Genomic DNA, 14,083 nt, shown 5'->3' on the forward strand with positions numbered 1-14,083 from the left:
AGGATCAGTTGACACCAGGTATCAAACTAAACTTTAACACCAAATCTAAAGCTTTGATTTCATTTAATCTAAAGGCCAATAATAATTCATTAAAAGGATCATGTGAGCTTCTCCTATTTTCGTTGTAATTAACTTTATTATTTCCTATCTTCTCTCATCTAATTATCATTCTTTCCCAAATTTCAGATCTTTCAATAAATGACCTATATTCTTCTCACAGGCCACAGCTATGTCCATCATCATATTTTATAAAAAGAATACTTTCATGACTCTCGTAAATTACCACGGTTTTAATTATGTAGTACTTAATCATAAGTAAAAATGTATCGTTTTTCATTATGAAATACATTTGGTTGTTAAAGAACTATTTTAAGCTTATCTATTCACCTGAATCAAGCATAGGTGTGAAGATTTTGTATGATAAATCTTGAATCTGAGTTTGACACATGTAGTGCCACATTTCAGGATTCAATCTATTTTAACGATACAAAAATTTTCTAGAAAGAAAAGTCATAAATAATTAGATATCTACCCCAATAGCAAATGATAAAAAAGATTTAAGAAATAGATGGGTGTCAGGAAGTTAAAAAAAAGTTAGAAACGAGGGACTCGGGAATAATAACTTGAGACGGGAGAGTATAAGAAATAGATTTAATTTTGTCAAAAAAAAGAAAAAGACTTAATAGATTTATTTCAAAGTGGCACACATGATCCTTTTAATGAATAATTAATGGCCTTTAGATCAAATGAAATGAATGTTTTAGATTTGGTGTTAAAGTTTGATTTGACACCTGGTGTCAATGGATGCTAACTCTTGATATATATGGCAAAAATACATCTAATGTCATTTATCTTATTTATTTGTAATATAATTAGTCTTTAATTTTTTTTTCGACATTTTTCTTTATAAACGTGAACATATGAACATCATGATGAATATTAAATTATTTTTCTTTTAATTTACTGTAATTCCGATTCTAAATCTTTTGGGTATGAAAAGTGGGAGAGAGAAATAGTACCCATAAAAGGAAAGTTAAGGAAGAGACCATCGTATCTTGTTTTAAAACTTTTTTTTAATAAAATAACTTGTTTAACTTTGATACATATGTATATATTTTGATTCATCTCAATTTAAAATTTTATAAATATGTAGCGGTGTCATTGTCGTATGTGTTTTACATTAGCATTGTCTACATGTCCGTATTCTTGTCGTATCGGCGTGCCCGTATCAAAATATGTGCTTCATAGAATATTATATATTAGACTGTTTTATAATGTGTAGAATTTATTCTATATGGTTGTCTCTTTCTACTAGTTTTCTTCATTCCATTTGCCGGTCTTTTTTTTTTTTTACTCCTATATACTAACTTCTTTTAATTCTTTGAAGGTCAAATTAGTCATACTTTTTTTAATTCTAAGGTGCTATTAAAAGATTTCTTAGACTTTTAAAAATAATAGTAGCCTATAATAATAGCGTTACGAGACACGAGTGCTCTTAGGCTTTGTTTGGTTTGAAGGAAGGAAAATTACGGAAACCGATGGATGAATTTGAATTAACTTAAGTCCAAGTTCCACCCATCAGTTTTCGTAATTTTCTTTCATTCCACTTTCTTTCCACTCAACCAAACGAACCTAAATGTTGTTTACTTTAAATGGTTTAGTAGCGGTTTAAGCACTAAACCTATTAACTATGTGACCTACAACAGTTCTTTCAAAATAAAGCGCTATTATAGCTTGTTTCCAACACTCTCTTAAGTTATACTTCATCCGGTCCTATATATAAGAAAAGCTTAATTAGTCTTTTGGTCCCTTAAAGATATTTTAGGTTTCACAATCGTCCCTTAAAGAAAAAAAATGTCTGAATTGGTCCCTTAAAGACACATTCGTTTCTCAATTGGTCTTTTCCGTCAATTTTTTACAAAAAACATTAGTTTTAGTTGACTGAATTGTGGATGTCATTAAGTGTAAGTGGTTCACCAAAAATCTTATTAATTTTTAAAATTTTAACCATTGGAATTTTTTGTTATATTTGGAGTTAAAATCTTGGCCTTTTTTTTATGGGACCAATCCGGACCTTTTTTTTCTTTAAGGGGTCATTGTGAAACCTAAAATATTTTTAAGGACCAATAGACTAATTAAGCCTATAAAGAAACATGTCACTTTTTAGATTCATTGTGGTAATTGATGTATCTAGACAATGATATAGTCTAAATACATAAATTTTACAATAAATCTAAAAAATGAAATGTTTCTTATATATAGAACCGGAGGGAGTACTATTAAATAGCATACTAGTTCCTATAAAAAAAAAGCATACAATAGCTCTTTTATCCAGATGAGCTATTAAATCTTGACATTTGATAGCACTTCACAAGTCCTATTATAGGTATCAAATATAAATAGCGTTATGGTTAATAGGGGATGTCATATGAGAATGTATTTTATATATGAGAATGATGAGAATAAATTATAACCGTTAGATTAAAAGGAATGATTGAGATTAAAACACAACTTTTTCATTTGAAAATGAAATTCTTCTTGAAATTGAAATGTATTTGTAAATAGAAATAAAATTCTTCTTAAGATCCAAATTTTGTAGTTTAACAACGGTTTAACTAAGACGAACCTTCCATAGTTCTTCCCTAAAAATTTCTGGTTTGCTTGCAAGTCATTCAATTTTTGAAATCTTTCTGCAAGTACTCAGTATTCCTGCTTCCAATTTTGTCTATCAAACAACTTTTCCGCATCGAAAATATTTTTTTTTTGGTAAAATTAATTAATACTCCATGTATTCCTTTTTAAGTGCCGTTTTAGAAGAGATTTTTTGTTCTTATTTAAGTGTCATTTTGATAATTTAAAATTCAATCTGTCAATTATACTCTCAATAACTCCTATATCTATTTTATACTATATATAAAGAGAATATATTGTCCCCGTGGCCGTGAGCTTAGCTCAATTGGTAAAGATATCGCATTTCGGGTTCGAACCCTGGACACTCCACTTATTCACCTTTAAGGTGGATTTTCTAGTCACTAGGCTACTTGACAAAAAAAAAGAATACATTAGTTTTTGTGTGGACTTTTCATAATACCAACTATACCCTTTTTTTTTTTACGGAAATACCCTAGATGTTTTTAGTAGCAACAAAAATATTTTATTAACAAACTCACCATAACATAAGGCACATCATTTGTTTTTTTTTTTTAGCACCAAAAATCTTTTATTAACAAACTGACCATAACATAAGGCTTTTTTTTTTTACATAAATTAGACACGGACACGTGCGGAACGCGTCTGCCTGGCCCGCTAGTTTTTCATAAAATTAATTCATTCTTTTTCAATAACTACATTCCATTTTCTCAAAATAACTGTAGAATAGAGATAAAAAACTCCAACAATTCACTTTCTTGATCGAAGAATTTTACGTTAAAACGACAATTAAAAATGAATGGAAGGAGTATTGCTAAAAAGATAGAGTTATAATTGTCCCCTTTCTAAAGAGGGGTGGCTTAGGATCAATTTTGATCCGGAATCACCCGTCTTGATTATTTTTTTATTTCTTTTTATTTAAATAAGTGATATCTACATACTTTTTAGGTTTTATTCAAGTTTTCTCTCTTGTGATTGTTTTATCTGGTTTTGTTTTAATCCCGTCTTAGTGCGGAGTATGTGTTTTATTTATCCCGTCTTAGTACGGTGTTTGTCCCATCTTGGTACAGTGTCTGTTCTTGTTTTAGATTTGCAAGTTTGTTCGATCCAAATTCAGTGCAGATTCAATGACTTTAGCATCGTCAACGTTGCAGATCCTGATACATGATTATTCCGGACATTTGAAGTTTGTCAAATCAATTATAGGCATTGCCAATGACATTAAGCCGTTTTATGCTATTAACTCGGATACTGTGAGCGTGTTTTCAGATTTATTCTTATTAGTTTTTAGCGAAATTGAATATGTAATGATTTCGATGGATGTATTCCGTATTAATTTGAATTAATTGATATGGTTATTTTTTAGTAAAAAAAAAAAAAAAAGGATAAAGTTATAAATGAAATTTCCATGTTCCATCCATACTTAACTCATTTACCTTACACTGACTCCACCACAGTACTTCCCATTTCTCAGCTTAGAGATGTTGAGACCTCTCCTTCTCAAACGTTCCCTTCGTCTCCACCACCATCACTACCACCACTCTTCAAATCCTTCACATTCCCACCCTCTCCGAACCCTAACTCCTCAAAACCCCTTTCTCCGCCGATTCTCCTCTTTACCAGAACCCAACACCGATGCCGAAACCCGCAAATACATCGGCTACACCGCCCTCCTTCTCTTCTGTGGCGCCGCCACATACTACTCCTTTCCATTACCTGAAAACGCCAAGCACAAAAAAGCTCAGATCTTCCGGTACGCTCCATTGCCGGAGGATCTCCACACTGTTTCGAACTGGAGTGGTACTCATGAGGTTCAGACTCGTAATTTTCATCAGCCGGAGAATATTGATGAGCTGGAGCGTGTTGTTAGTGAGGCACATAAGGGTAAGACAAGAATTAGGCCGGTTGGGTCGGGGCTTTCTCCGAATGGGATTGGGCTTTCGAGAATTGGGATGGTGAATTTGAGTCTTATGGATTCAATATTGGAAGTTGATAAGGAGAAGAAGATAGTGAGAGTGCAGGCTGGGATTAGAGTGCAGCAGCTTGTTGATGGGATTAAGGAACATGGACTTACTCTTCAGAATTTTGCTTCCATTAGGGAACAACAAATTGGTGGCATTATTCAGGTGGTCTTTAATTTCATTTTAGTCATATCTTTGAATTACATGGGTTGTGTGTGATGTGAAGCATTGACATGGACCCCAAACACAAAACCGACACTGAGACACTTAGTTTGAAAAATGGAAGTGAATTAATGTAATCACATGCATCAGTATGGTTATGGTATCCGACAATAGACACGCCTTCAATATGAAGTGTCGGGTGTTACATTGTATGTGCTATTTCATAATTGAACTTATAAGTCATTGTTCTCACAAAGTTTAGAGTATTCAAAGTGTTGAAATATCAAGCATAATATTGATTTATACTATAATTTCTTTAATGACATTTTTATCTGTCCAATTAGTAGTATAAATGTGTATTCAATTTATCAAATTGGTGTCATAGTGTTTGACGTGAGAAGTAACTTGACTGACAAAATATATTAGTGAATCTCATAAGTTGTGATGATTCAGATATTAGTATCACATATGCTTCATGTGGTTTAATGAATAGAATTATATCACTCTTTAGTGTTGTTTATATGAATTGTGCTTCTTTGCATTCATTTGCTTTAGGTTGGTGCACATGGCACTGGTGCAAGATTGCCTCCTATTGATGAACAAGTCATTGCCATGAAACTAGTCACCCCTGCCAAGGGGACAATAGAAATCTCAAAAGAGAAAGATCCGGAGCTGTTTTATCTTGCTCGTTGTGGCCTTGGAGGACTTGGAGTTGTGGCGGAAGTCACCCTACAGTGCGTTGATCGTCAGGAGCTTGTGGAGCACACAGTTGTCTCAACCATGGATGAGATAAAGAAGAATCATAAGTAATTGCTGAAGTTTTATCTTTTTTTAGTATCCCAATCAATTACCATCTCACTTCTTCCTCCAATTTTTTTAGAAAAAATTAATTACCGTCTCGCTAGTCACTACCACATTATTTCCGGTCTGCCTTTTTGGAACATGATGAAACTAAGACCAAGAACTTTCTAAGGGCCTGTTCGTTTAAACTTTGAAAATGAAGATTTTTTAGATTGTGTAGAAAGATGATTTAATTTTAGAGATTAAGTAAAACAGAAGATATTGTTCTTGGTGACTAGAATCTATGCAGTGACACTAATATTTGGAGAGTTGGTTTAATGATTTATTCTAATAGTAATAGTAAAAGAGCAACTCAGTGCCCAAGGCTTCCACTATTCTGGGGTTTAGATAGGTCAGTTGTATATGTCTATCCTCGTACTCCATAAATGGAGAGGTTGTTTCTGCGATTAACCTTTGACCTCCAAGTTCCACTTGATGCTATAAGCCGATAAATTCAGACTGTGGGATTGGTGCTTTGAATTCAGAGTAGCCCGAAATTAATTATCAGTAGATATATGCAACATGACATTGTTTCTCTATAAATATACCAAATTGTTAACCTAAAGTTAAAACAAAAACATCAATTTGATCCATAATTATTATTGGATGACCTATTTCGAATCACTGATAAATGGTTCTTGAACATGACATTACAAATATCTTGAGTGGGATAAACTATGTGTTTATTCTGATATAATCTTCTTCGTATTATTTTACCTGTGTGATTGTGTATACTTCACTTATTTATTTATGCTGGCATGAATATGCTTGTATAATCCATTTTTGTTGCCTTTGGTTAATTGATTGAGGATCTTCCTCCAAACTAATGATTTAAACTATCCATTTTTTATCTTATGTAGGAAATTGCTATCTGAAAATAAGCATGTCAAGTACCTTTACATCCCCTATACTGACTCTGTCGTGGTTGTGAGATGCAATCCTGTTTCAAAGTGGAAAGGTCCCCCGAAGTTCAAGCCAAAATATACTAAAGATGAAGCCATACAGCATGTTCGTGACCTTTATAGGGAGTCCCTCCAGAAATATAGGTATGGTTTCCCCTAGTTATTGATTTCTGACCTATCAATCTATTTTAACTTCGAAGTACTGATGTAGAGATTAGAGAAAACTATCGGTATGAGTACTTTTTACCAATCAAAGACTAAAACTAGTAGAAGCTGTTGTATTGTCTCCTATGGTATGGTCTGCAATTGGTTATGGATTTTTACCAATTATGGATTAGAGAAAACCGATTAAGGGGAATGTGTATTGTTCCGCAGCCTTGCCTCTGACCAAGTGATTCAGAGGTAGTCAGGTCAGGTAGATGATGATAAATGTGACAAATCGTCAAATCCATCCTTAGGGAATTTGAGTCTCTGTTACCCTCTTGAAATCAATCTTTTGATTTCCAAACCTTTTTTATAGAGACTAGGACATTATGGGGTGCCCAAGTCCCACATCGAGTAGTATGGGATGCTTGGTGGTATATTTAAGTGGCTTGGTTCTTCCTCCTTGATATAGCTTTTAAGGGAGAGTTCCCTAAGTGCTTAGATACTTCTCACTTTCCTAATCTGATTTCCGGCCTCTTTATCCTTTTTTTTTTGACGGACTGTTATTTAGTTTCTTATTGATCTGCAGATTCATTTGCTTCTGAGTTTTGTATAAATTATGCTTCAACGCAGAAATCATGGCACTTCTTGGGTTTAGAATGTGTGAAACAATTTAAGGCTCTAACATCCACATAGGACCTTAGTCCGCTAATCTATTTGCGGATAATATGCAGACCTGTAAATGGGTTTAGTTCCTGCATATTTGAATGTTCTGACCATTAATTACTGGAACATATGATCTCTGTCCAATGCAATAATTGAAGTAGGTAATGCGTGGAGCTTCACTATTTCAGAGATGTACTTTAAGTTTAACCTCATGCTGATATTTGTTTTTTCATGGTTTGAATTGTTTCCTCTGTTGGCTGTACTACCTGTTATTTCCGTTGAACTGGACCAGGAATAGAATGAAAAGTACGAAGAAAACAGAATTTGATGTATTATAACGTACACTTCACTTTGATCAAGCTATCCAGAGGTAGAAAATGATACGCGAGACTAACCACCCTTCATGGTATTCAAGAGACCCGAATTCTCTCCAAATATGCCTATTGATCTTAAACTCTCCTATTCCGGTTTCAATCCCTTTTCTCCAGTTTATTATAAGATATCCTAATTATGGGTATTACAATCATTTAGGTTGGGGGTGTTTTTCCCCATCTGTTTGGCTAGTTTTCCTAGTGTAACTGTAAACCACTACTGCCATATTTTCTAAACCCTCTTTTGTACTGTGGTCTGGGACACAAGGTCCAGTTAGTGTTGACTTATGTTTCATTTTGTTGTGGAGCGCGTATTTGGATACCACTTTTAGCCATTGTTCTCCAAATAAACAAGGAAACAAGGAAGGAAGAGCGTCTGCTGCTGCTAATGTCAAGGTAAAAGGAGGGGAAAAGACAGAAGAAAGACCCCTTGTTATGTAATACAAATAAAGTTTATTTTTTTTAATATTCAATTATTGAAATTAGTGTTGGGAAAGGCGTCTTTAGGTCTATCAACTTATTTGGTATGTGGAAAACTGACAATGAACTAGAGCATATTAAAAAAGTAAGGAGATAAAATGAGAGGTATTATTAGTTTTTAACGGCCTTCTATCGGATTTTCTATCGCTTATAAATTTAGTTAATTGTGTTATTATTTTACTATTCCCATGTTATGAACTTTTCCTTTGAGTCACATAGGGTTCTATTTGTGTTTACAGAGTGGAAGGAACTAGGAGTAAATCATCAGATGATGAACAAAATATAGATGAGCTTTCATTTACAGAATTAAGAGATAACCTAATTGCCCTAGACCCACTCAATAAAAATCACATCGTCAAGGTCAACCAAGCCGAGGCCGAGTTTTGGAAGAAGTCAGAAGGATATAGGGTTGGATGGAGTGATGAAATATTGGGTTTTGATTGTGGAGGCCAACAGTGGGTATCAGAGACATGTTTCCCTGCTGGAAAACTGGCAACACCAAGCATGAAAGATCTTGAATACATTGAAGAGCTGAAGAAACTTATAGAGAAACATGAGATACCTGCTCCTGCTCCAATTGAGCAGCGGTGGACAGGTAGCACCAGGAGTCCCATGAGTCCTGCTTCAAGTTTGTCAGAGGATGATATATTTTCTTGGGTAATATATTCATAACCTGAATGAACAGTATAGATAGAGTTCTAAATTCTGATCTGTGTGAGCATGAATGAACTGATATGATGTGATTATGACCATAGTAATGGAGCGTGATTTTATGTTGGCTTCATGTTTGTATTGTTTTAGTTACCAAAATTTAAACTGCACGAGGATCTAGTTATTTCTCTAATATGTTTGTTCAAAAAATGTCTTTGCTTTTGATCTCTTAGACGTGGTGATATTTTGTTCTTGCTCAAGTCATTGTTTAGCTGAGCTTCATTTTTTGTGTAGATAATCTTTTGAGAGTGCAGCATGGGAAAAAGACTAAATGACTTTTTGTTGAAAGCTAAAACTCCAGCTACTCCATAGTTACATTTTTGTAGCAGACAAATATAACTTATTTGCTTGAAAATTTTCCAGTTTGCATTAAATGTAGTTCTTAGCTTTATTTTTACTAAACTTTTTATAATAATGTCTTTCATTTCCTGTAGTTTCATTCATGTTCGCAAATCAATTTAAATATTATCATTGGCTTCTTCATTATAATCCTGTTTGGAATATTTTAGTTAACAATTATACCTCTTATTTTGTTTCAGGTTGGTATAATCATGTACCTCCCTACCATGGATGCTCGCCAGAGAAAAGATATAACGGAAGAATTCTTTCATTACAGACATCTGACTCAGACAAAATTATGGGATAATTACTCCGCTTATGAACACTGGGCAAAAATTGAGGTAATGATCAAAGCTTTATGAACACTGAAAAATGATCCAACATAGTAACTTAATCTGATATATTAATTATTGTCATGATCTAAATTTGATTGATATTTCCCTAAGCTCTACATAATCTTACATTTGTGTTCTCTCCCTGACATCCACACATAAATGAGTGAACATGGTCATGTTATTGTGTTTGTGTTGTAACTGAACTGTAAATCGAACATCTTATACTTAAATGCAAAAGATTAAACCATGTGTTAAAGGTTGACCTAGCTGATATAACCAAATATTTCAATAGAAAAATGAAAATGAAGTATAGTTAATCGCTGTTCTTATCATCTGCTCTCTAGGTTCCAAAGAACAAGGATGAGCTTATAGCTCTCCAAGCAAGGCTGAGAAAGCGGTTTCCTGTGGATGCATACAATAAGGCGAGAAGGGAATTGGATCCCAACAGGATTCTTTCGAATAACAAGTTGGAAAAGTTCTTCCCCGAATCAGAAACCATATGAAATTATGGGTTTGTTATTTTTCTAAACTCTTCCTTTGTAGTATATCTTCGACTTTAAGTTCTTGACTGAAGCCGCACATTTCGAACTTCAGGAAGCAAAATGGTAGTTACATAGACAATGAGGATTATTATTATACATAAATATACATTCTTTCAGTTCATTGCCTGTGTGGAAAGATGCCTTGAAGTCAAAAGAAGCTTTAAGAGTTGCAATGTAGGGAACTATCCACTACTCCCCTCTTGTTTTAATAAGGCATGATATGCTAGAATTTAGATTTGGAGGTTTTAGATGGATCCTTACCATAAGTAAGATCTCGATGTTGATTACCTTGTTTGTAAAAGACTAAGAGTTGCACTGGAAAACAGATTAATGTTTATCCAAATCAATCAATCTGGATTATGATGAATAGTGTTTTGTGAATGTCTTTTGTTGTGAATTCGGATTGAATCACACCAATAAAATAATTTATGTGTGGAGCAAATAACGATTAAGCAATCAAATAATGAGATTGACTATAATAATCACAAATCAAAAGATAAAGCAATAAAGAAAAAGGAACACAAGAGAATTGTTTACCCAGTTCAGTCAATGTGACCTACTCTGTGGGAGAGAGCAGCTCTCCGATCCACTATCAAAGTTCTTCCTTGATTACAATGAAATTCACCACAAGAGTTACAAGATTTAGAGTTTTTCCTAAATCTACCCTAAGCCCGAATTTCTTCCCGTGACCAAGAAATTCAATATGAAAGTATTTCCCAAGGTGATAGAATGTTTCCCTAACCCTAGAGTCTTCCCAAGATGATCTCTCTTAACCCTAGCCTTTTTGTTAGCCTTTGAAACCCTAAAATCCCCTTAAAAAAGTCAGAAAACGCATAACATATATATAGGCCCGCAGACACTACGCCTGGGCGCAGCCTCCCACGCTTGGGCGTGAGCAGGTAGAGTTCAGCCCAGTTTTTCACGCCTGAGCGTGAGCTGGCAGAAACTACCAAAACATGATTTTCTGATTTTTACATTATTTCAAGGCAATATTCAACATCTTTTGCAAGTGGAAGCTTCTCTTTATCAGCTGGTTGTAACTTTTGTTAAGTAACGTGTTTTCAAGTCAACAGTTTGTTTTTGTGCTTGTTTTATAAGAGAAAGTGAGTGAGTAGATAATTTGTACAGGCGAATCTGGTTTTTCTGGCTTCTGTAGCATTTGTCTGTTAGTTACTATTAAATATTAACTAATTCTTAAGCTACTAGGTTTGGTCTAGTGGTGAGGGATTTGAATAGTATGCATGATGTTCTACGTTCGATCCTCATTGCCAATATTGTAAACAAAAAAAAATTATATATTAACTAATTGTTACAAAGAATTATGTCAAACAAAACCATATAATTTGATTTATCCGGTTAATCATTTAAAAAAAAAAATTAACTTTGTCGTCCACCATGTTTCTAAAAGACGATAGTATTCAGGAAATATACATCCTGATGAGATAAAAATCATTTTAATGTTTTTTTTTACAATATCATTTTAATGTTAGGAGTACATATCTGGACAGTACAAAAATTGTTTTTTTTTTTTTCTGTGTACGTTTGAAGTGCTTTTAGCGTGAAAAAAATCAATGCACTTTTAAATTTTGGTTTAGTAAAATAAAGAAGGATGTTCATATCATATCAGACCACTTAAAATGAACAAACTAAGAGTTATTATTTTGCTGTCCCCCAACTTCTTGTGCGCCTTTTGAAAACCTAAAAGTATCTTGTTTCTTAAGTTTCAAATTCTAGAACTCGAACTAGGTCAGTGGTAGGGGATCAAGGACTCTTGCCCCATTGGACCACGGCCATTTCTTATTGGCCTTTGAGGAGGCGTTGCCTCTTTTTCGACGAATGGTTTGCCTCCTAGACTCTATAAATTGAAGTCCTTCATTCTTCCTTTCAACCATTCATTCTCCTCTCTTCTTTCAACTATATTGTCATAACGTTCTTGTTCTTTGGTCATGATTGAGAACATTATGCTGATCAACGAGAGACCATGGGACCATGAAAACTGAGAACATTATGACTAACTAAATAAAAGCTCTTGACCCCTTTAGAATTGCAATATAAATGGAGCTTTTCTTGTGTTATATGGTTCTTCTACCACCTTTGTTGGGTGGTTATTCATATGCTCTCATCAGCCCCTAAAAATGGAAAGCTAAGCCCCTTCATCTTTTATCATTAGAGGAGATGTCGATGGCAGACTCTAGTAGGTTCATACTGCCACAAGTTTATGTAATTATTTTTATTTTTTTATGTAATTTTTTCTTCTAATGTTTTATGTAATTTTTACGAAGAAAAACATGATTTGAGTTCCAGGACTTGAACAAGGAGGATACCATAATGCAGAAATACCTGCATTATCAATGAATATAACAAAAAACAAGAATCACATAAATAAGTACATTATATTAAAATTTCATTTCATATATAATAATGTAATTAGGAGCACTCCTAGGAACACACCCTCACACACACTCCTAGCATTGCTCTTAGTTCTATAATCATATGCATTTTAGATTCTAAGCATTTTACACAAAAATATCAATTATAATCATAAACACTTTAATTAATTAATCTTTGGCTAAATCTACTGTTTCAGCATCAAAACTCTCAAAACTATACACTCCAACCTTCGTAGTATCATCATCATTGAGAATTGGTATAGAAATTGTGAATTGTTCTCAAGAATAGAAAAATTGTATTTCTCAAGCAATTGATTCTTCCTAGCAACCTACTATATTTAGATTCCAATAGGATGCTCGTCAGAAGCATCAAGTCGAACGATTATATATAAAATGTCTTATAATTATAGCCATGGAGAATAATATGATTATTAACCTCAAGGTTGTTTGTTTAATAGAGCTACAATATGATAGAAGTAGTTTGTGCTTGTCATTTGTCAAGATGGACAAGGATAAGAATATAATTCATATTATGTTCCTCTATCTTGAGCAGAGCAAACATGGTTGCTAAAATGGAAATTTGTTATTTATTTCAAGCGATGAAAAGAAAAAACTATTAATGGTTATAGAAGCAAGACTTCATCCTCATATGCATCTTGTTATAGAAATTCAAATTTTTCTTGACAAGGAATTTTTTTTTTTTTTTTTGCTTTTTGTATCATAGGTATATATGATATAAGATGGAAATTTCATATATTTTTTTTAGAATGTAGAGATGATTTAAAGAAGACAATTGACTATAGGTGAAGTTTGCCTATATTTAGAATGGAACACATTGTTTTATATTGATTGTAGAAGTTGAGCTTGAGTTCCATCTAGTAATAGAAATATTGATGCTAAACCTTGTATTGGCAAGAAAAAGGAATGCAGGTTTGAATGATAGGTAAATGTTGTCTCATTATCAAAACAATATTCTCCAGTCAAGTTTTCTAATCAAATAACGGACTTGAGTTTTGATCCTTTTGAACCTGGAGATATTATATTGGACTTTATTGTGTGGGTCGTTGTGAGCGGGCCGTTGATTAGGGATGGCAAAAAAACCCAAACCCGAGAGATCCACCCGAACTCAAACTCAAGTCAACGGGTGAAACCCGATTTGACTGGGTTTAGGTTCGGGTGACACCCGATAATATGGGTGTGGGTTTGGTATCAGTCAAACTCACACCCGAAACCCATACACCCACCCGAAATATTTTATAATTACCTAATTACCCCCATAGTCTCCCTCAATTTTCTTGAAAGACCTTAAATTTTAGTTGTAATTTAATTTCTTGAAAGTGTATGTTGTAATTTCCTGAAAGTCTATGTTTGAATTTCCTTGAAAGAACTTAATTTTAGTTGTAATTTAATTCAAAGTCTATGTTGGAATTTAATTTCTTAAATTTGCAAATTATTTTCAAATGTGCTGCGGGTTTGGGTTTGGGTGGAAAAAACCCGAACCCAATGGGTGTGGGCGTGGGTGTTGTTTTGCCACCCGAACAGCCTTTGGGTTTGGGTTTGGGTGATGATTTCGGGTGTGGGTTTGGTAAGT

General features: G+C 33.8%; 1 protein-coding gene across 2 annotated transcripts; it reads left to right on the forward strand.

Moving 5' to 3' along the window:
- Positions 1 to 4,064: 4,064 nt before the first annotated feature.
- LOC123902271 (L-galactono-1,4-lactone dehydrogenase, mitochondrial) lies at positions 4,065 to 10,449 on the forward strand. 2 transcript variants are annotated; one of them, XM_045951953.1, is made up of 7 exons: positions 4,081 to 4,775; positions 5,328 to 5,578; positions 6,473 to 6,658; positions 8,415 to 8,832; positions 9,426 to 9,566; positions 9,905 to 10,071; positions 10,155 to 10,449. In XM_045951953.1, the coding sequence occupies exons 1-6, from the start codon at positions 4,131 to 4,133 to the stop codon at positions 10,061 to 10,063; spliced, it is 1,800 nt and encodes a 599-aa protein (XP_045807909.1). In that variant the 5' UTR covers positions 4,081 to 4,130; the 3' UTR covers positions 10,064 to 10,071; positions 10,155 to 10,449. The 2 variants fall into 2 exon arrangements, with proteins under 2 accessions (XP_045807908.1, XP_045807909.1); XM_045951952.1 differs by having other exon boundaries at positions 4,065 to 4,775; positions 9,905 to 10,449.
- Positions 10,450 to 14,083: the final 3,634 nt, after the last annotated feature.

Source organism: Trifolium pratense, linkage group LG1, assembly GCF_020283565.1.
Source record: "Trifolium pratense cultivar HEN17-A07 linkage group LG1, ARS_RC_1.1, whole genome shotgun sequence".
Taxonomy (NCBI): domain Eukaryota; kingdom Viridiplantae; phylum Streptophyta; class Magnoliopsida; order Fabales; family Fabaceae; genus Trifolium; species Trifolium pratense.

Bases quoted from the DNA above. Each gene is read 5' to 3' on its own strand.
- LOC123902271 (XM_045951952.1), top strand. From the start codon at position 4,131: ATGTTGAGACCTCTCCTTCTCAAACGTTCCCTTCGTCTCCACCACCAT. The intron at 4,776-5,327 runs GTGGTCTTTAAT...CATTTGCTTTAG, and splicing joins AAATTGGTGGCATTATTCAG to GTTGGTGCACATGGCACTGG. The intron at 8,833-9,425 runs GTAATATATTCA...ATTTTGTTTCAG, and splicing joins AGGATGATATATTTTCTTGG to GTTGGTATAATCATGTACCT.